Raw genomic sequence first — 16,768 nt, 5'->3', positions numbered from 1 at the left:
ACACACACACACACACACACACACACACAGAGCTACATGGAGGCTGGGTTTATCTCGAGCCTCAGGTGTACCCCCAGCCACCCCTGCCATCCAGGTGGAGGAAAGGACAGCATGGGCTGCAAGCTCTCAGGTCACCAGGAAGTCAGGCTCCCAACTGTAGCAGTGGGGATCGGAAGGCACCCCTAGGGAGGGGAATTGGACATACAGCTCCACAGGGAGCCTGCCTCTAAGTCCTTCTCCGTCAGCATCAGCAGGAGAGCAGCAGGGGTGAGCCTACGACAGAAGACACAGAGGTGCAAGATACAGGGAGAGACACGTGGAGACAGGAGAGACACATGGAGCCTCAGAGACGTGGAAAGATGACAAGGCACAGAGACAGAGAAGAGAGTCAGAGACCAAGCGAGACCATTAAGATGGAGATTCAGAGACAGCCAAACAGAAATGGGCAGAGATGGACATGCCGGTGCAGGGCTTGGCCAGGGATGGGGCCCATGGAAAGGAGCAGCAGCTAGCCCATGGGACAATGGGAGGTGGAAGGTGAGGTGGCTAGGGCTTTAGGGAGGGCTCACACCCTGGGCAGAAGGTGGAGGACATCTTAGTGAGATTTAGGTGAATAGCTTTAAAATAGGAACACCAGCTGCCACTTGACCCAGTGTTTGTGATGAGCCAGGCCCTTCCCTAGAGTGATCTCATTTCATCCTCAGGCAACTTTATGGAAGAGAGACGATTATTGTCCCCGTTTCCCAGATGAGGTAACTGAGGTCTCATCATGTGCTCAGCCCACAGCCATCCCACCCCCTGCCTGCACCTTCTCCAGACAGAGGGGCTGACCTACCATTTCCACAAGCAGAGCACAAGGGCCCAAGTTGGAAGAGGTGAGGGGCTTCAAGCTAAGACCGTCTCTGTGTTGAGGGGTAGGCCCAGGAGCCATGGCTGGTCCGTGGGTTGGCACACTAAAAGGTACAGGCTGGCTGAGTCACAGCACCCCCCTCGGGGCTGGCACTGGAGCCGTCCACCCCACACCTGTAGGCATGCCAATGAGGGCCGGCCAAGGCCATCTGCGGCCTGTGTGCTGCCAGCAGCAGGGCGGGGGCAGGCGGGGGCGTCCTGCCTGGGTGCCCCCTGCTGGCCAGGCTTCCCACCCTGACGCCCCAAGGAGGGCCCTCCCTACCCACTCGAGGATCTGGAGGTGCTGCAGTTTGCCTCGTGCAGGGGATGAGGGTGCCCCTGGCTACAACACCTCTCCCCCCCCCCCCCCCGCTCCCCGCTGGACGCCCCCCTTCGGCAGAGCTGCCTGGAGAGATCACAGGCAGCCACATGAAAGGGAATTTTTCCCAGGCAGAGCTGGAGTTGAAAGCTGCCTCCTACCACCCCCGCCTGCCCCCGCTGTGCCAGGCCAGGCTGCTGAGCTCCTGGTGCTCTAAGGGAGCTTGTGACACTGGGAAGGGGCTGGGGGTCAGAACCCCCCCACCCAACATGGGCTGCTTTTTCTCCTCCCAGGAACAATGGCAGAGAGTTCATCTCGCCCAGCTCACTGCCCACTCAGCTTCAGAACTTGCTCCTTCCCTCATCCTGAAAGCCCTCACCCACCTGAAGCGAGTCCCCGACACGGTCAGGAAGTCCTTCCTCAAGTCTAGCCTCCATCTCAGCCAGGCTCAAAGCAGCTGGGTGGGAAAGTGGATGATAGGTCTCATCCTGCAGGCTGGCCTCTGTGATATGCAGGGGTGGGGGCCATGCAGCTGTCACTCCTTCCTGTTCAGGCTGCCTTGGCATAGACCATGTGGCTATGTGGTGATTTCCCCAGACATCTGGCCTCTGAGGTCGCAGACAACCTCGTGCCAACACATTTTCTGGGGGTGGAGAAAGTTGTACAAGAACCAAAGCCAAGGATACCCCCAGGCCCCAGTCCAGCAGCTCTCAGACCTGAAGGGGGCATGTGGGGGCAGAGAGGTTTCTGTGTGCATTCTGGGCACAGCCAGGTCCCCACAAACCTGGGTTAAAACTGCTCCCTGGGGTGTCACCGCAGCGGGTGGGGGAGCAGGAGACCCCTGCAAGAAAGAAAGTGAACAGGCAGCTTGGGCCCTGCCTCCAGTACTGCGGGCCGCTCTGCACTGGTCAGGCCCTCACAACCTTAGATAGAGAAGGTGGCCCCAGGTGAGTGAAGGTCCCTGGAGATCCGGGTTCTGAGGTGGGGGGGTACACCCGGGCAGATGAGACATTCCAGGACCAGTCACTGTAACAGCACTTTCGCCACGTCAGCCAGAGGCCAGCTGCTCCTGCTTTACCCCTTCAGGTACTGCAGCGCCTCAGTCCCCAAGAGATCCCCACTCTGAAGGTCCCTGAGCCATCCTTCTTCCTTCTCCAGGTGGCTCAAGACCACACCTGCCCAGCAACAGCCCCCGAGCCAGCCCCCCAAACCGGAGAGCAAGAAGCCAGCGGTGGTGCTTCGTGACACAAACATGCATTCGTTTTATTCACAAAACAGCCTGGTTTCCTAAAACAATACAAACAGCATGTTCATCAGCAGGAAGCTGGCCATGGGCAAGGGGGCCCCCCAGGCACCCACACCCACCAGCAGGGGGCCACGCAAAGAAGCCCTTTCTTCTGTTGCCATCAGCAAGGCCAGAAAAAAAGGACTTATTTTCTCTAAGGGAAGTAGCCAGGATCGGAAATATCGAGACATGGGCTCCCCAGATCTCAATGGATAAAGGAACAGAACTTTCATTTTTGCAAAATCATCACTGTCGGGGTCGGGGTGGGGGGATCCCATTCTGGGTACCGTGACGGCGCACGGCCGGCCTGGGCCCAGGGGTGGGTGGGCTGCTCCCTCCCCCTCTGTGAGCTCCTCGCCGCAGCTCTGCACGCGTGGATGGATAGAGGGGTTTCGATGCGGCGCCATCCACATTCTCCTTATAAACGTGAGTGGATTCTCCAGGCAAACTATGCACTATTTCATGGTCGGAAAGAATCAAAGGAAGTTTAAATGAGGGTGGAGTTAAACTGTGCTAAATTACAGTAGTGCTTATTAGTAACTAGATTTCAAAAGGTTACAGAAAATTTACATTCTCTACACAAAAACTGCATCTCCTGCACAGACAACATCGACATCGACACAGGAAGGAAACTGATTGTCCATTCTTTGCCCAGGAAGTCTCGGTACTTTATAGATTCGTCTCTACCTCTTTTTTGTTGTTGTTCTTCCGAAAAAGCAGTTAAAATTTTTTTTCTTTTTCTTTTTATACTAGGGACGTGGAGATGTTAAAACGACAACAAAAAAAATATATATAAAAACAGGAATGAAATCTGTGAGAGAATATTTTTGGTTCTAAAGACGGGTGCATCCGTTTGTCTTCGCCCGAATCCCTTGCCGGAGACCACACGAGCAGTGACATTGCACGGAGAGGGCAGCTTTGGGTTCCCACCGCCGTCACTGAAACCACCGGAAGGCGGCTCCCGTCGGAAGCATCACCTTCTGGCGGGGGCGGGAGACAAAAACAAGGAGAAGAGTTCAGTCAGGGTCCGGCGGGGCCTGATGCAAAGACGCTCCCCCGTGGACGGCCTCATGGCGGAGGGACGGGCATGGAGTAAAGGCAGCCACCCCGTGTAGTTCCTGCCATCCTGACCAGGCCAGAGAAGAAGCCTTGACCAGCTGGGCCGCTGGAGGACCCGGAGCACCCTGAGGCCCCCCGAGCCACTGTGTCCAGGAACCCTCCTTCCAAACAGGAAGACCCATTCCCCTGGGTCCAGAGGCCACAAGCGCCAAGTGGCTGTGGGGCATGTGGGGCTGTGTGCATGTTTCTGTCGAGGGAGCATGTAGGCATATGGATGTGTGCCTCGAGCACAGCCAGGGCGTGTGCTGTGTCCGGAGCTGTGGTGGGGAGGAAGGGTGTTTGCAGTACACCTACAGTAACACTGAGCACTGGGCGGGGTGTGTGTGCGCTCGTGCGCACATGTGTCTGTCTACACTACATGAGAGTGAGTCCCTCTGTGTGCACAGAGGTGTATTCTCTGGGCAGGAGAGCAGATCTATGAGGTTTGGGGCTTGGGGGTGGGGAGTAGCCACGGTTGGGATGCCATTATTGTTTTCCAACCATTCTGAACATTTGCGTCCAGCCCACTCATAGAGGGGCGGGGCCAGGGCCGGGACAGCAGGCTGAAAAGATGCTTTTGTACCCAGGCCTGGCACGACAGCTAGGCTGCCACGGCTGGGGACACAGGGACAAGCTCCGCCACGAGGGTGGAGAGAAAGAAAGCAGCTTGGGAACCCTTCTGCCTGCTCTGAGCCGATCATCCCATACTGGACAGGCCTTGCCTACACCCCAAGATCATAGCAACCCCTTCATTCCAGGCCCACAGGACCCGTGGCCATTACCTATATAGCCAGACTGACCTTGGGGCGCCAAGAAACCCCAAATCTGTCAACTGGAGGTCTAGATGCAGGGTTCTTCCAGGCCTCAGAGCAGGGCAGTGAGCACTGAGGCCACTCTATCCTTGGGTGGCCTTAGGGGAAAGACTGGGCTCTGAAGGGGCTAGCGAAGGGCTTACCCCTCAAAGCCACATGGTCCACAGGACAGAACCCCTCAAGTGGGAAAAGGGAGAGTCCCCAGAATTCTAGGTTATGGACTGGAAACTTTAGGATATGTCTGAAAGTCAGCAACTTAGGACTATATGGGAACATCAATCGCTGGGCCAAAACTCCAGGAAGGGGTTCAGGATCCCCGGGGCTGGCTAGGAAGTGCTAGGCCCCCTCCTGGAACTCTATGCTGGCCTTGCAAACTACAACCTAATGAGATCTCAAGATGTGGCTCTGACTTTTTTGGGCAGTGAACTGGTGTCTGGGAGGCTGCTCTAGAACCCCAGAGCCCAGGGACTGGCTGAGCAGCCCCCACTCGCCCCAGCAGGAAAAGTGGGTTTGGGGGGGTGGGGGGTGGGTTTGGACTGCCAGACAGACACAAGAGCCCACACACCTCCCTCTAAGGCGCCGTTACCTCCAGAGCAGCGGAAGGCTTCTTTTTGAGTTCCTCACATTTTCTGAATTTGCAAATCTGATGGCCAGTCTTTCGGTTCCTACAACTGCTGCACTGCTCGCAGTTGATGCGCCGTCGGCAGGGCGCGCACATGCCGCAGCGTTTCCGCTTCTTCTTGCCCGAGCTGATGGCCGAGGCCAGCTCTCCCTGCATGGGGTACTCGGCCAGGCCGGCCATGTGCAGCGCACTCTCGGCCAGGAACACGCCCGCTGGGGTCATGATGAAGAGGCCCGGGTTGATGGGGAAGGCGCCCAGGTAGGGGAAGTCGGACTGGCCGTTGAGGGCTTCGGCGCCCGCCACAGCCTCCATGTCGGGCAGGCCAGCACCCGCCTCGCTCATCAGCGGAAGGTGCTCCTGCACCACGCGCTTCAGCATCTCCGTGGACTGCGCGAACTGCTGCAGCGTCAGCTGTCCTTCGGCTGCCAGCTCCGTGGCCCGCTCTGCCTTGCTCAGCAGGCTGGCCACAGCACCACTTTTGTGCTTTGAGGTAGGGTTGCTTTTGTCCACAGCCATGGCTGCCGCCAGGTCATGCCCATTAGCCAACAGGGAGGCGGCAGCCGCGGCGGCGGCAGCCTTTTCAGCAGACTCGCTGCCCATCATGCTGCCACCACCGCCACTGCCACCACTGCCCCCAAAGGAAGAGTAGTGGGAGAGAGGGCGGGAGCGGCGCAGGCTCTTGTTGAGGGGTTCGCTGATGATGCCACTCTTGTTCCGACGTTCGGGGGGTGGTGCATCATCCGCCACCGAGGCTGGTGCAGCAGCGGCCACTGCCGCACTCTTGTCGGCCCCTCCTGCCTTGGGGCCACTGCTACTGCTGCCATTGTTATTGCTGCTGCTACTGCCACCGCTGTCCTGGGGGCTACTGCCGAGGCTCGACATGGTGGGGCCGAGGCCCAGAGCCTGCTGCTGGGGGGGCCTGCCAACTGCGGGGGATCCACAGACGAGAGCACCGGGCTCTGCCGCCCACAACAGAGACGCCTGGTGGGCCCTGCTGCTCAGGGCAGGCACATGGTCAGGTGTCCAGTGGAAGGGTCTTCAATCTATTGGAACAAAAGGGTATAGGGTCAGGGCAGCGGTAAACATCTCCTTTCCCACCATCACCACCACTACCAACAACTGTACCACCATTGTAACAACCACAAGCCCCGCTGGGCATTTATGTAAGTGCCAGATGCAACATGGTTAGGTACCTTTTATTTCTACTGCTTCAGTTCAGCCTCACAAGCACCCTTTGAAGTAGTGGCTAGTAATACCCTATTTTATTGATGAAGAATGCAAGGTTTAGAATTGAGTGGGGATCCATAGCTACTGAGTGTCATGGTGGAAACCCAGCCTGAGTCTGTAAGCCTAGATCTGCATCCATTTCTTCCTGGGCTGGAGGTAGGAAAGAGCTAGAGATGTTTATTAACCTCAGAGAGTTATGGAGTCACCTTCTGCTTCCTAATCTTCCTTCCTTGACCCATCTACAAACAGGGATCAGAACAGCCTCTGCAAAGCTTGAAGGTGTAGACCTTCAGTCTGGGAAGCTGCTCTTAGACCCTCATTTGGCAACTCCTAATACACATTGATTATCTCAACGCTCTGACAAGTCCTGCAGGGAAAGGAAAGTGACTCTAACAGGGGTTACCAAAGAGAGCACAGAATCCTTATTTCAAGGAGCATGTATCCTCTTGCTAGAGGACAGGCAGCACTGCGCTGTAGGATAATCCTTCTCCTGTAAGAGTGGGGGGACACACTGTGTACATATCGACACAGTATTCCTCCTCACTCTCAAACCACAGTCATCATTACCTCAGACCCCACTCTTGTCTCTACTCAGGCCTCCCCGCTATGCTCCGGCCTGGCTCCCTGATGGGTCTGGGATGAGGTCCCAGTGAGAGACCAGAGCTGGGGTAGGTTGTGGGCAGAAGGGGCCTGGCGCAGGCTGGGACGAGTGGGTATGTCCCTCCAGGAAGCAGAGCTTGTGCTTCGGCCACATCCATGTTTCCGAGGCGTCCCTTTCCAGGACAGAGCCTTATCTGCTAATGGCTAAGGCTTATGAGCAGCCAGGCTCCTTGGCTCTGGAAGGAACTGTCCAGAAGGATGGAGCGGCCGTTTCCTCATCAGCCCTGGCTCTCTAGTGTCCCTTCCCTGCCTGCCTGCTAAGGCCCAGCAACCCCTGGGAGAAGGGCGGGAGGAGCGGGCCCAGCCCAAGCAGCTGGCGGCTCAAGGGGGAGGCGCACATCTGGCCAGGCCTGTCCCGCCCTAGGATTGGGGGCGGCACGCATACATCTTTGTCCCCAGGCAACCCCACCATCACCCAGTCACAGGACTTAGCCTGTCCTGGTCCCGGGAGGCCATCTAGTCCAACCCTCTGCACTTACACAGGGGGAAATTGAGGCCCTGAGCAGACAGGGCCCCCTGCTCCAGGACTGCTAAGGAGTGGCCACAAGGAGGAGTGCGGAAAGGGAAAAGCTCCGTCTCCTGAGTGAGGCAAAAATGGCAGGTATCAGCAGACAGCCAGATGGCCCCCTGCCTCTCCCCAGAGGGCACCGGCCCACAACCGCTCCTTCCTAGTGAAGGTAGATGGGTGGTAAGGAAGAGCTGGGCAAGCCGGCACATTCTACCGGGACAAACCCAGGAGGGCCTGGCAGGGTGTCCCGGCTGGGCTGGGGGCAGCACAGTGATCAGAGTTGTAGTAAGAGAAAAGGGGATGATGTATGCCCACAGATGGCTGTGCTCTGTCCTACCTCCTGAGGGCTCAGCCCAGGCTGGCTCTTCAGGCCCTCCCTCAGAAATCAGTACCCCTCTAGGCATCAGTAACACCTGGCTAAGTGTTGGGAGACTAGGGCCAGTGAGATCTGGGCTAGTGACTGTCACCCCAAGTTAACTGCCCCTGCCCACATGAGCTCAGCTACCCTGCTCTGGAGCACAGCTCCAGCAGCCCCAGACATGGTGAGGGGAGAAGACAGGAGAAGGTAGGAGCCCTGGGGCTGGAGAGGTGGGGAGGGGAGCAGTCTGCGCCCCAGCCCCCCTGTGTGTCCCCGCCTCTGCGGCCTGCTGGCTGGTGGCAGAAATCGATAGCTGCATTAACGCTGCTCTTGCTCCACTCCCTCCTCCCAGCTTCAGGATCTGGCTCTGCGTGCAGGGCGGGCAGGTCAATTAGAAGTCAGCTCCCTCCAACACGGGGCTGCGTTGAGGGTTGGTGCTCTGCCTGAGTCTCTCTGCTTTTGTCTCCATCCCGAGTCTCGTGGTAGGGACAAAACCTCATGTTCTGTTCATCTCTGGCCCTTTCTTTGAGTCTCTCTGAGCTTTCATTTTTCTGTCCTTCCTCAGGGATTGTCCTCTCCCAGCCCCCCCCATGTCCAGGGACAAGCTGAGCTATGGAGCAGAGGACGTGATATGTCATCAAACAGGTGCTGCAGGCAGAACCCTGATGTGTCAGCCACAGAAACTGAAGATGGGGCGTACACAAGGGGGCCTGGCACACGGGTAACCCTGTCCCTAAACCGCAGAGTGGGCAGATACCAACATCTACATAGTTCCCAAGGCCTGGTCCCTAAGTCTGTTCCAAATCTGCTCCTTTACCTGGCTCATCTCCTCCCGAAGACACTGGGAAAAGCTGATGCCCTGGTCCCAGTGGACCACTGGCCACAGGGCTTATTTGCCCTACTCATGGAAGGGGAGGCCTAAAGACCTTCTCCCAAGCCCTAGCCCTCTACTGCAAGGCACACGGCAACCCCCTCCCAGGCTACGAAGGGCCTGGCAGTGCCCAGGCAGCAGGGGAGGAGCTGGGGCTGCGTTGAAGCGGAGCGGGAATGAGCGGGAGGGAAAGCTGGCGGGCAGGCGGGCGGCGGCGGGCGCATCCATCATCGGCCCTGCCAGGAACGCATCCAGCCCCCAAAAAGAAATACTGCGCCTGAGGAGGGACAACAAAGGGCTCCGTTTCATCAGCAATGCGGAGCCAGCGCCCCGCCGCCCCGCCAGCCGCGGTCAGCCCACAAAGGACCCCTTTGTCCATGCAGGAGCCGGGCCGGCCGGGAGCTGGGACCAGGGGCTGACGGGTGGGGACAGAGCCCAGAGGGAGGGGGGCGAGGGGGGTGAGGGGGGAACCAGTCATGGAGAGCTGGGGGGCAGAGGGGAACGTGGGGGCAGAAGAACAGAGACAGGTGGTGCAGGAGGATCATGAGACAGAAAACTTGAGGGGCAGGTCAGAGAAAGGGGGACAGGGCAAAGGGTCAAGATTAGAAAACAGCTTCATGGGAAGCAGAAAATGGACGAACCAGGGCTCAGAGAGATCCAAGGTTCTTAACCCAGCTTTGGACTCTGGAGCATCTGTCAGACATGGAAACAGGCCTGAGAGAATCCTAGACTCAGAGACTTGAGGACCAAGAGAACGCAGTCGGATATGCCCACAGCTCTGAGAGGGAGGCAGGTGAGGGTGGGCCTCAGCCCACTCTGGCTCAGGGTCCGGGGAAGTGGAGATAGATAGGGAGGAGGGCTGAGGGTCAATGGGTTCTTGGCCTCAGAGCCTGGCCTGGTGGCCCAACCTCCTATGGGCTCTAGCTTAATGGCTAAGCTGAGAAGAGAGGAAGTCAAAGCTAGGGCCACTCTCCTGACACTGGGACTGTCCCCTGTCTCTACTCCCAGACCCTAGCCAGCCCCAGAAGACACAGACCCGCCCGTCTCCAACCATCTCCTGGCATCAAGTGACACCCAGGGTCCTTTAACTAACGTTACCAGCTAGCATTTATTGAGTACCTACTGTGTCCCAGGCCCTGCTTTCCCTCCTTGACTCTTCCCAGAAGCCAGCAAAATGGAAACCAATAATTAATTTGAGAGCTGAAGAAACTGAGGTTCAAAGAGGTTCAAGCTGTCAGGCCAAGGCCAAGCAGCTGGTGCCCAGGATAGTTAGAATTTGAACCCAGAACTCAAGTGTTAGTCATCTTGCTCTTGGACTACCTTTGCGAGTGACAAAGTAGCCCAGGGCAAGGTGACCAGCTATCCCAAGGCTGCCCCCACCCTCCAGGGTTGTTACCATGGCTGTCACCTGTCACCCTTACGTGGTTGGGGGTGGGGCGAGTTGTCACAGACCCCAGGGGAGTGTCTTCACCTGGGGGGCTTGGAGATGCCCTGGCAGGAATCTGGAATCCTGGGCTACTGACCTCATAATGCCAGCTGGCAATGAGGTCACCAGAGGTGATGGTAATGCCCTCACCCTACCCTGAGCCTCAGGGGAGCCAGGATTCATCCCCAGCAGGGCTCTATCCTGAGCCCTTTGAGCCAGACAGCAATGGGGGAAGGAGCACTGGGAGGAGGGATGGTGCTGTCTGCACAGAGACATGCACACATCCCGCTACCATTTACCCAATAGCAGCCCCGTGCCCTGTGGTACTGGGGAGACAGTGCAGGATGCAGAGCCGGCACTGCCCTGGAGGAGGGTACAGGAGCTTGGCCAGTGGTCACATGAACCAATAGGAAATGAGAGCAGGAAGGCGACCAAGTGGAGCACTTGGGGGCCTTTCTGGAGGAAGAGACAGCTAGTCTCTGAGCTAAAGATGAGGAGAGGTTACCAAAAGGGACATGAGCCTGAAATCGGTTCTCAAGAAAAGGGGAAGAGGGTCCCTGGCTCAGTTGGTAGAGCATGCAGTACAGCATGTGACTCTTGATCTCAGGGTCGTTAGTTTGATCCCCATGGCGGGGGGGGGGGGGGGGGGGGGGGGGGGGGGGGGGGGGGGGGGGGGGGGGGGTGGTGACAGAGTTTACGTCAAAAAAAGAAACGGGGAAGAGGATGCAAGGTACGATCGACGTTGGCAGAGTCCCAACTGGGCAGGGTGCTGAGGCCAAGGGTGGGATTTTTTTAAACAGCTTTAGTGAGGCATAGTCTCTTTCTTTTCTTTTTTAAGTTTATTTGTTTTGTGAAAGAGGGAGACAGAGGGAGAGAATCCCAGGAAGGCTCCTGACTCGGGGCTCAAACCTTCGAATTGTGAGATCATGACCTGACTTGAAATAAAGATTCTGATGCTCAACTGACTGAGCCACCCAGGTGCCCCACAGTTTACAAACAATAAAATTTGCCCATTTATTAGTGTATAATTCAATGATTTTTAATAAATGTACAGAGTTGTGCCACAACCACCACTGCCAAGGGCCAAGTCTGAGAGCAAGGCGCCAAACATCTCTTGCTCCTTTGCTGGCTAGAACAGACTCCCAGCCATCCTACCTGCTGACAGAAGGCTTCCTGGAGGAGGCTGCATTCCAGAGGGGCCTTCAGGACCTGGAGGCACTGGCCCAGTAGGGCTCACCATTCCGCCATCATCTGGGCAGGCCAGCTTTGCAAACTTGCACACTTTGGCTCTTCACGTTCTTTCCCACACCTCCGTGTGCACTCCTGACATCTCCGCTAAGCCCTCTTCACATCCCCTCCACCCACTTTGGAGCTGGTCTTCTTGGCCTCCAAGGGAAGTGAGATGGACAGACAGACTGATGGTGGGCAAGCCAGTGGTAGTGAAGAAAACAGACCACAGGCTCTATGATGGTTGAACTGAGCTGAGCTGAGCAAGCCAAGGCAGGGGAGGAGTGGGGGGGCGAAGGTCAGGGATTGGGGGTTGTGTCTCTGATTTCCATGATTCAGCCTAGGGAGTTTCCAGAGAAGAACAAAGCTCCACTCAGGCCCAAGGAGATGCACATGGAGACACTGGTCTTGGAGGCTGGGGGAAATGCAGCCCCCGCCAGAGAGCACAGGGCACACATCCAGCTACAGACGAATACACATTCAAGCACACGTTGACCACTGCTAACACCCAGCAGATGGTCTGGGGTAGGACATGCCCTCAGTACTACTAAAATGTCCTCAGGACTAATACCCCAAGACCAACTACCAAAGACAAAGCAGGGGGCGACGGTCCTGTTTCTCTGACCATCTTAGAGCCGCCCTTCACCCAGGCGGTGAAGGTACTCTCCCTCACAGAGCTCCCAAAAAACAGCTGAAGGAGGCTGTCGGCCCATTTCATGGATAAGAACACTGAGACCCCAGGCAGGAGGTATGCCCTGATCTGTAGCTCTAGGGAGTGATCTGCGACACCTCAGATAAAAACAAAGCCTTTCTCACCAGGTACCTCAGTCGGGCTGGGTTCCCTCCCTAGAAGACTGAAAGGATCAAGAGACTCCTTCCTCTCTGTGTGACCTTGGCGTTGGCCTCTGAATGGGTTCTCTGTCTGGAGCACAGCACCAGGAGGATAATAGTTAATATGTTAAGAAAGGAGGACTTCCTGTGTGCCAGACACTATATCACTGGTCTCACTGGATCTTCCTCCACACCTTCTGAAGGAAGATGATTATTGTCCCATTTAGAGCAGGCAGTTCAATAAACAGCTGTGATGTAGAGAAAGCGATGCCCTCTCCATTTGGGACCCTCTGGAGCTAGACTAATGTTTCTGAAAGTGATGTCCAAGCTGACACCAACCTGGGATCAGAGCCTAGACACCCAGTCACTCAGGATCTCCCTCCGGCTTGGCAAGCCGAGGAAGGCTAGCCCAACATAAGTGGGCTAAGGAATTAGAGGAGGGGGATCTACTCTTCCAGGGTTTGTGTATGGGGAGCAAGGGTGTTCACAGGACCACGTAGAGGATTCAAGTCCTCAAGTCTAGGTTTGTGGCTCCATCCTGTCTCTTCCTGTTGACTGAACCTCTCCCCCACACTGAGCCTCAGTTTCCCATCTGTAAAGTGAAGAATGGTTCTTACTCCTCATCCCAAACTGTAAAAGTCATTATCCCTGAGGGGCCCATGAGGAAAAAGATAGAGAGAGAAAGGACTCTAGATAGTGACCCCCTCCCATCCTCCAAATCCCAGAGGGCCTGAATCTGCCTGTGATGTGATTTGCAGATGGAGACACTGAAGACTGGAGAGAAGGGTTTTGAATAGGCCATAGTGTTGAGACCAAGCCCCATGTTATAAGGCCTATTTGGGAGAAGCATCTAGCTTCTTCCCAATCCTATCTCCCCAGAAGACATAATAGCAGACCCTAATAATGCACACTCATTCTACCAGATACTGTGCTAAGCATTTTACACACATTTTCTCATTGAATTCTTTCTGTAATTCTTTCACTAGTACTGTCACCCATTTACAGGGTGAGACCCAGGGAAGTAAAGTCACCGGCCTCAAGTCACAAGGTCAATAAGGCAAAGCCAGGATTTGGAAAACAGGTCTGTGGGACTCCAAATGGAAGGAGGGATTATGGTTGGAGGATGAGGTCCAGTTCAGCCCAGCCTAGGGGCACCTCCTAGGCTTCCCATGGGTTCTGGGGGATGGCTCTCAGGTTCCGGGCAAACATGTGAAGGCACCATTGCTGAGAACTCTGCAGCTGTACCCTAAGGCCCAGGAAGACAGGGGAAGGGGCTGCGGGTGGGCCGGACGGGCCAGGCTAGACCAGAGAGCTCCGGGCATTCCGGCGGCCTCCGCAGGAAGCAGAATGGGACGGAAACCGGCTCCTGCCTCCTCCCCCAGAATCCTGTGGGCAGCCCAGCCGGGCCGCACAGAGGCCCTCTTTGTGCCTGCCCCAACCCGCCACCCGCGGCTGGCCCAGGGTTTTGAGTTTCCTGGGGGGTGGGGGCCCTGTCACTGCTAAACCTCCAGCTACCTCCCCCTCTCAAGGGTGGTCACAGCAGTCCACAGCTGGCGGAGGAAGTGCGTGGATGGCCAGGACTACCCCAGAGACTCTGGGGGGCCTGGAGTCTGCTCATGTCTCAATCCCCCAACACTTACACACCTTAACTGGGGGCTGGTGGTGGCCAGGGACCCAGGACAGAACCTGAGAGGCCATCCCACCTGGGCCTGCCTTCTCTGCCAGAGCCACCAAGTATGAACCCGGGAGCCCCCCACCTCACTCCATCTTGGTGTTCTTGGGCCCAGACTGATGTACAAAAAGAGGCTGACCAGGCTGGTAGGACAGTCCATCTGTCAACCACCACTTCCCTCTCTCCAGAGCCTCCCTGGACACACAGAGCACATCAAGGGGGAGGCCTCAAGCTCACTTCAGCATTTCAGGGACAAATGGCTCCTGGGTGGTATAAATGTGCTCAAGGAACACTGGGCCCCAGTGAGTGAGCTCTGGTTGGAGTGCGTATCATGAAGAGCAGCACTACAGACCAGTGTATCTGCATGTATCCACCTAGGTGGTGTGTCAGACACTGTGCATGTTGTGTGCATGTGTGTGTGTCTAGGGACTGTGGGTGTGCCTAGGTGTGAGTGCATAGACTCAAGAGGTCACTCTGTGGGTCTGAACACTGATGTAGACGGGAGGCTTATAAACCAGTGCAGATGAATATCTGTGTGACCTCCTTGTGTTTACAAGTAGAGTGTGTGTTACCTACATGTGTGGATGTAAGCACATGCCTGAGTGTGCATGTGTGTACAGGACAGTGGTTTACATGGTGGCTAGATGTTTGTGGGTTCTTCTGGCCCATGAACATCAACACACAGTCGCCATGTGTATACCCGTGTGTGTGTTGTGTGCATGTGCACACACGGAGTTGTATCAGGGCTTCTAGGGGTTCTGACATGTGAATGTGGGGCCTAACTGGGATGGGGATGGTGCAGACAGGAACTGGTGCCAGGTGCTGGGGCCCCTATGGAAACAGGAAGCTACCCGCAGGTGTGCTTGGGCTGTGGTGGGGGTTGGGTTCCACCCACAATCAGTTTGTCCCCCTGAGAAACCAACCCAGGGTTCTACTAGCCGAAAGCCTGTCCCAGTCACGAGACAGACACCTTCCCTGCCTGACGTTCAAGTCTTAACAGCTCTGACCAGCGTCTTACCCAGCCTGCCTGGCCTGAGCATGTTAAAAATCTGGAAAACAAAAGCCCCCAGATCGCAGGCCCTCCCTGCAGAGGCGTGGGGGAGGCAGACATGAGGCAGGAGGCTGAGGAGGAAGGAGGGAGGTGTCGCCGCAGCCCCGGAACACAAAAATAATGAGGCGAGAGGGGCCATGGGGCCGAGCCGGCTGGTTCCGGAGTCGCTATCTGACCTTGACAGATGCCACAGCTGGGCGCCTGGAGAGGAGCCGCCGCCGCGGTGCTGCAAAACGGCCCCCACCCCCTTGCCACCTCCCCCAGGCCAGGTCGATGGATGTCCACGCAGGCCCCAGCCACAAAAGGCAGCCATCGCACCCAGTGGGAGAAGGGAGGCCTCAGAGTGCATCCCAGTTAGGGGGTGGGGATGGGAGGTATGAAGGCAAGGGAGTGGGGGCAGGGCACCGCAGGCCATGGGAGGCAGCACTGTGGTCTCCTGAGGGCACCCCAGCCCTCAGGTGTGGCTATGTGTGTGACAAACACAGAGTGTGCTATTGTGCTTGTGTAGCTGTGAGTCTGAGTGGAAGGGAAGCAGAGTGTGACTGTGTGTGACAGAGACAAAGATCATACTTGTGTGTGTCCTTGGGGTCACACAAGGCTGGAGAGTGGGGCTAATGTCCCTGAAATGGGTGTGGCCAAGCCACTCAGGGTGGGCACTGATCACTCCTCTGCCGCTGTCCAGAGCCACAGCTATCCTGGAGGGTACATGCTATGCTAGGGCCAAAGGAGGGAAGGAGGACAAAGAGAGCCACAGGCCCCACCACCACCAAGTTCTGTCACATGCTCATGGAGCAGAGATATCCCTGCAGCCCTTTCTGGCTGACCCTCTCGCCCACTGTGAGGGGGGTCTTAAGCATTGGTGATGGACACCCAGCTGGGCACCACCACTCTGGGGACACCATGAGGGGCTGGGGTGTTAGCTGCAGGAGGGGATGCTGGGCTGGAGGCGGATTAACAATTCCGAGCACTGGCTGCATAATTAAAAAATCATTACAGGCGGGCGGGCAGAGCTGAGTGTGAGCTCACGCTCAGAGCAGGCGGGGACACTGCCATGGCGCTCCCCCTCCCACTGCCTCCCCGAGGAAAAATCCCACCTGCTAATATAATTATGGAAAAACACAAGCACAGAAATTTGGTTTCAGCAAACAACGTGCCTGAGTGCCCAGGGCCTGCCTGGATCTCAGCACAGCAAGCAGGTTGGTCACTCGTGCCCAGAGCTCATGGCAGTAAGGCAGGCCCTGCTGGGTCCATACTCCAGACCCTGACCTCCACCCTCCCAGGGCTCACAAGAGAGGGAAACAGGGGACATAAAGCCCAGGCCCCTCAAATCAGGAGAAGACTGGTCAGTCCTGATAATTTACAAATAGGGAAACTAAGGCCAAGGAATCTGCATTAGGTCACTGTGTTCCTGACAGCTGAAAGGAAGAGGTGGATTCTGCTGCAACACTTCAGGAACTCAATACCTCCGCCCTACCCCTTGCCCTGCGTCTCCCCGCTTCTCTCTGAGCAACCAACCCCCCACCAAACACACACCCCACCTCTGGCCCTTCCACTCTGGTTGCGGAGCAGAGCGCCTCTCTCCCTGCCGAATGGGACTGAGCCTATGGGGGGTGGGGGGGGGGCCTGTACCCCGCTGTGGGGGTGCGGGGAGCTCCAGCCTCCCAGTTCAGGGACAGGGCGTCCTGGGCTCGTCTGGGTTAAGCCAGGCGAGCCGCGCTGGCTTCCGCCCCGGGAAACGCGGCCAGCTCTGGGGCACAGGCCCCAGAACGGCAGGAGCAGCCGCCATCACCTCGGGCCTGGAGCGGGCGGCGCGGGGAGGGGAGCCGGGCCTAATTAGTCAGCCTGGGACCCGGGGCGGGCGCCGGGGCGGCAGACGCGGCAGCCAGAGCCGCGCGGCCGGCCGGGAGGCGGCG

General features: G+C 57.1%; 1 protein-coding gene and 1 long non-coding RNA gene across 5 annotated transcripts in view; one reads left to right on the top strand and one right to left on the bottom strand.

Moving 5' to 3' along the window:
• Positions 1 to 17: 17 nt before the first annotated feature.
• On the top strand, positions 18 to 2,482 carry LOC115294271. Its single transcript, XR_003909794.1, has 3 exons — positions 18 to 537; positions 705 to 875; positions 2,366 to 2,482. It is a non-coding gene; the product is annotated as an uncharacterized LOC115294271 (long non-coding RNA).
• Positions 2,446 to 16,768, bottom strand: part of CXXC5 (CXXC finger protein 5) — a 34,168-nt gene continuing 19,845 nt past the window's right edge. Inside the window, exons 1-3 of one of the 4 annotated variants that reach the window (XM_029942032.1) lie at positions 11,230 to 11,596; positions 4,989 to 6,067; positions 2,446 to 3,472 (exon numbers count right to left, since the gene is read on the bottom strand). In XM_029942032.1, the coding sequence (XP_029797892.1) occupies positions 3,428 to 3,472; positions 4,989 to 5,906 (963 nt within the window). In that variant the 5' untranslated portion in view covers positions 5,907 to 6,067; positions 11,230 to 11,596 and the 3' untranslated portion in view covers positions 2,446 to 3,427. Of the gene's footprint in view, positions 3,473 to 4,988; positions 6,068 to 9,771; positions 9,863 to 10,069; positions 10,094 to 11,229; positions 11,597 to 16,768 lie in introns of those variants that run through there. The other 3 variants (XM_029942033.1, XM_029942034.1, XM_029942031.1) reach the window with 3 other exon arrangements.

Source organism: Suricata suricatta, chromosome 6, assembly GCF_006229205.1.
Source record: "Suricata suricatta isolate VVHF042 chromosome 6, meerkat_22Aug2017_6uvM2_HiC, whole genome shotgun sequence".
Taxonomy (NCBI): domain Eukaryota; kingdom Metazoa; phylum Chordata; class Mammalia; order Carnivora; family Herpestidae; genus Suricata; species Suricata suricatta.
This window is presented reverse-complemented; position numbering and strand designations above follow the sequence as displayed.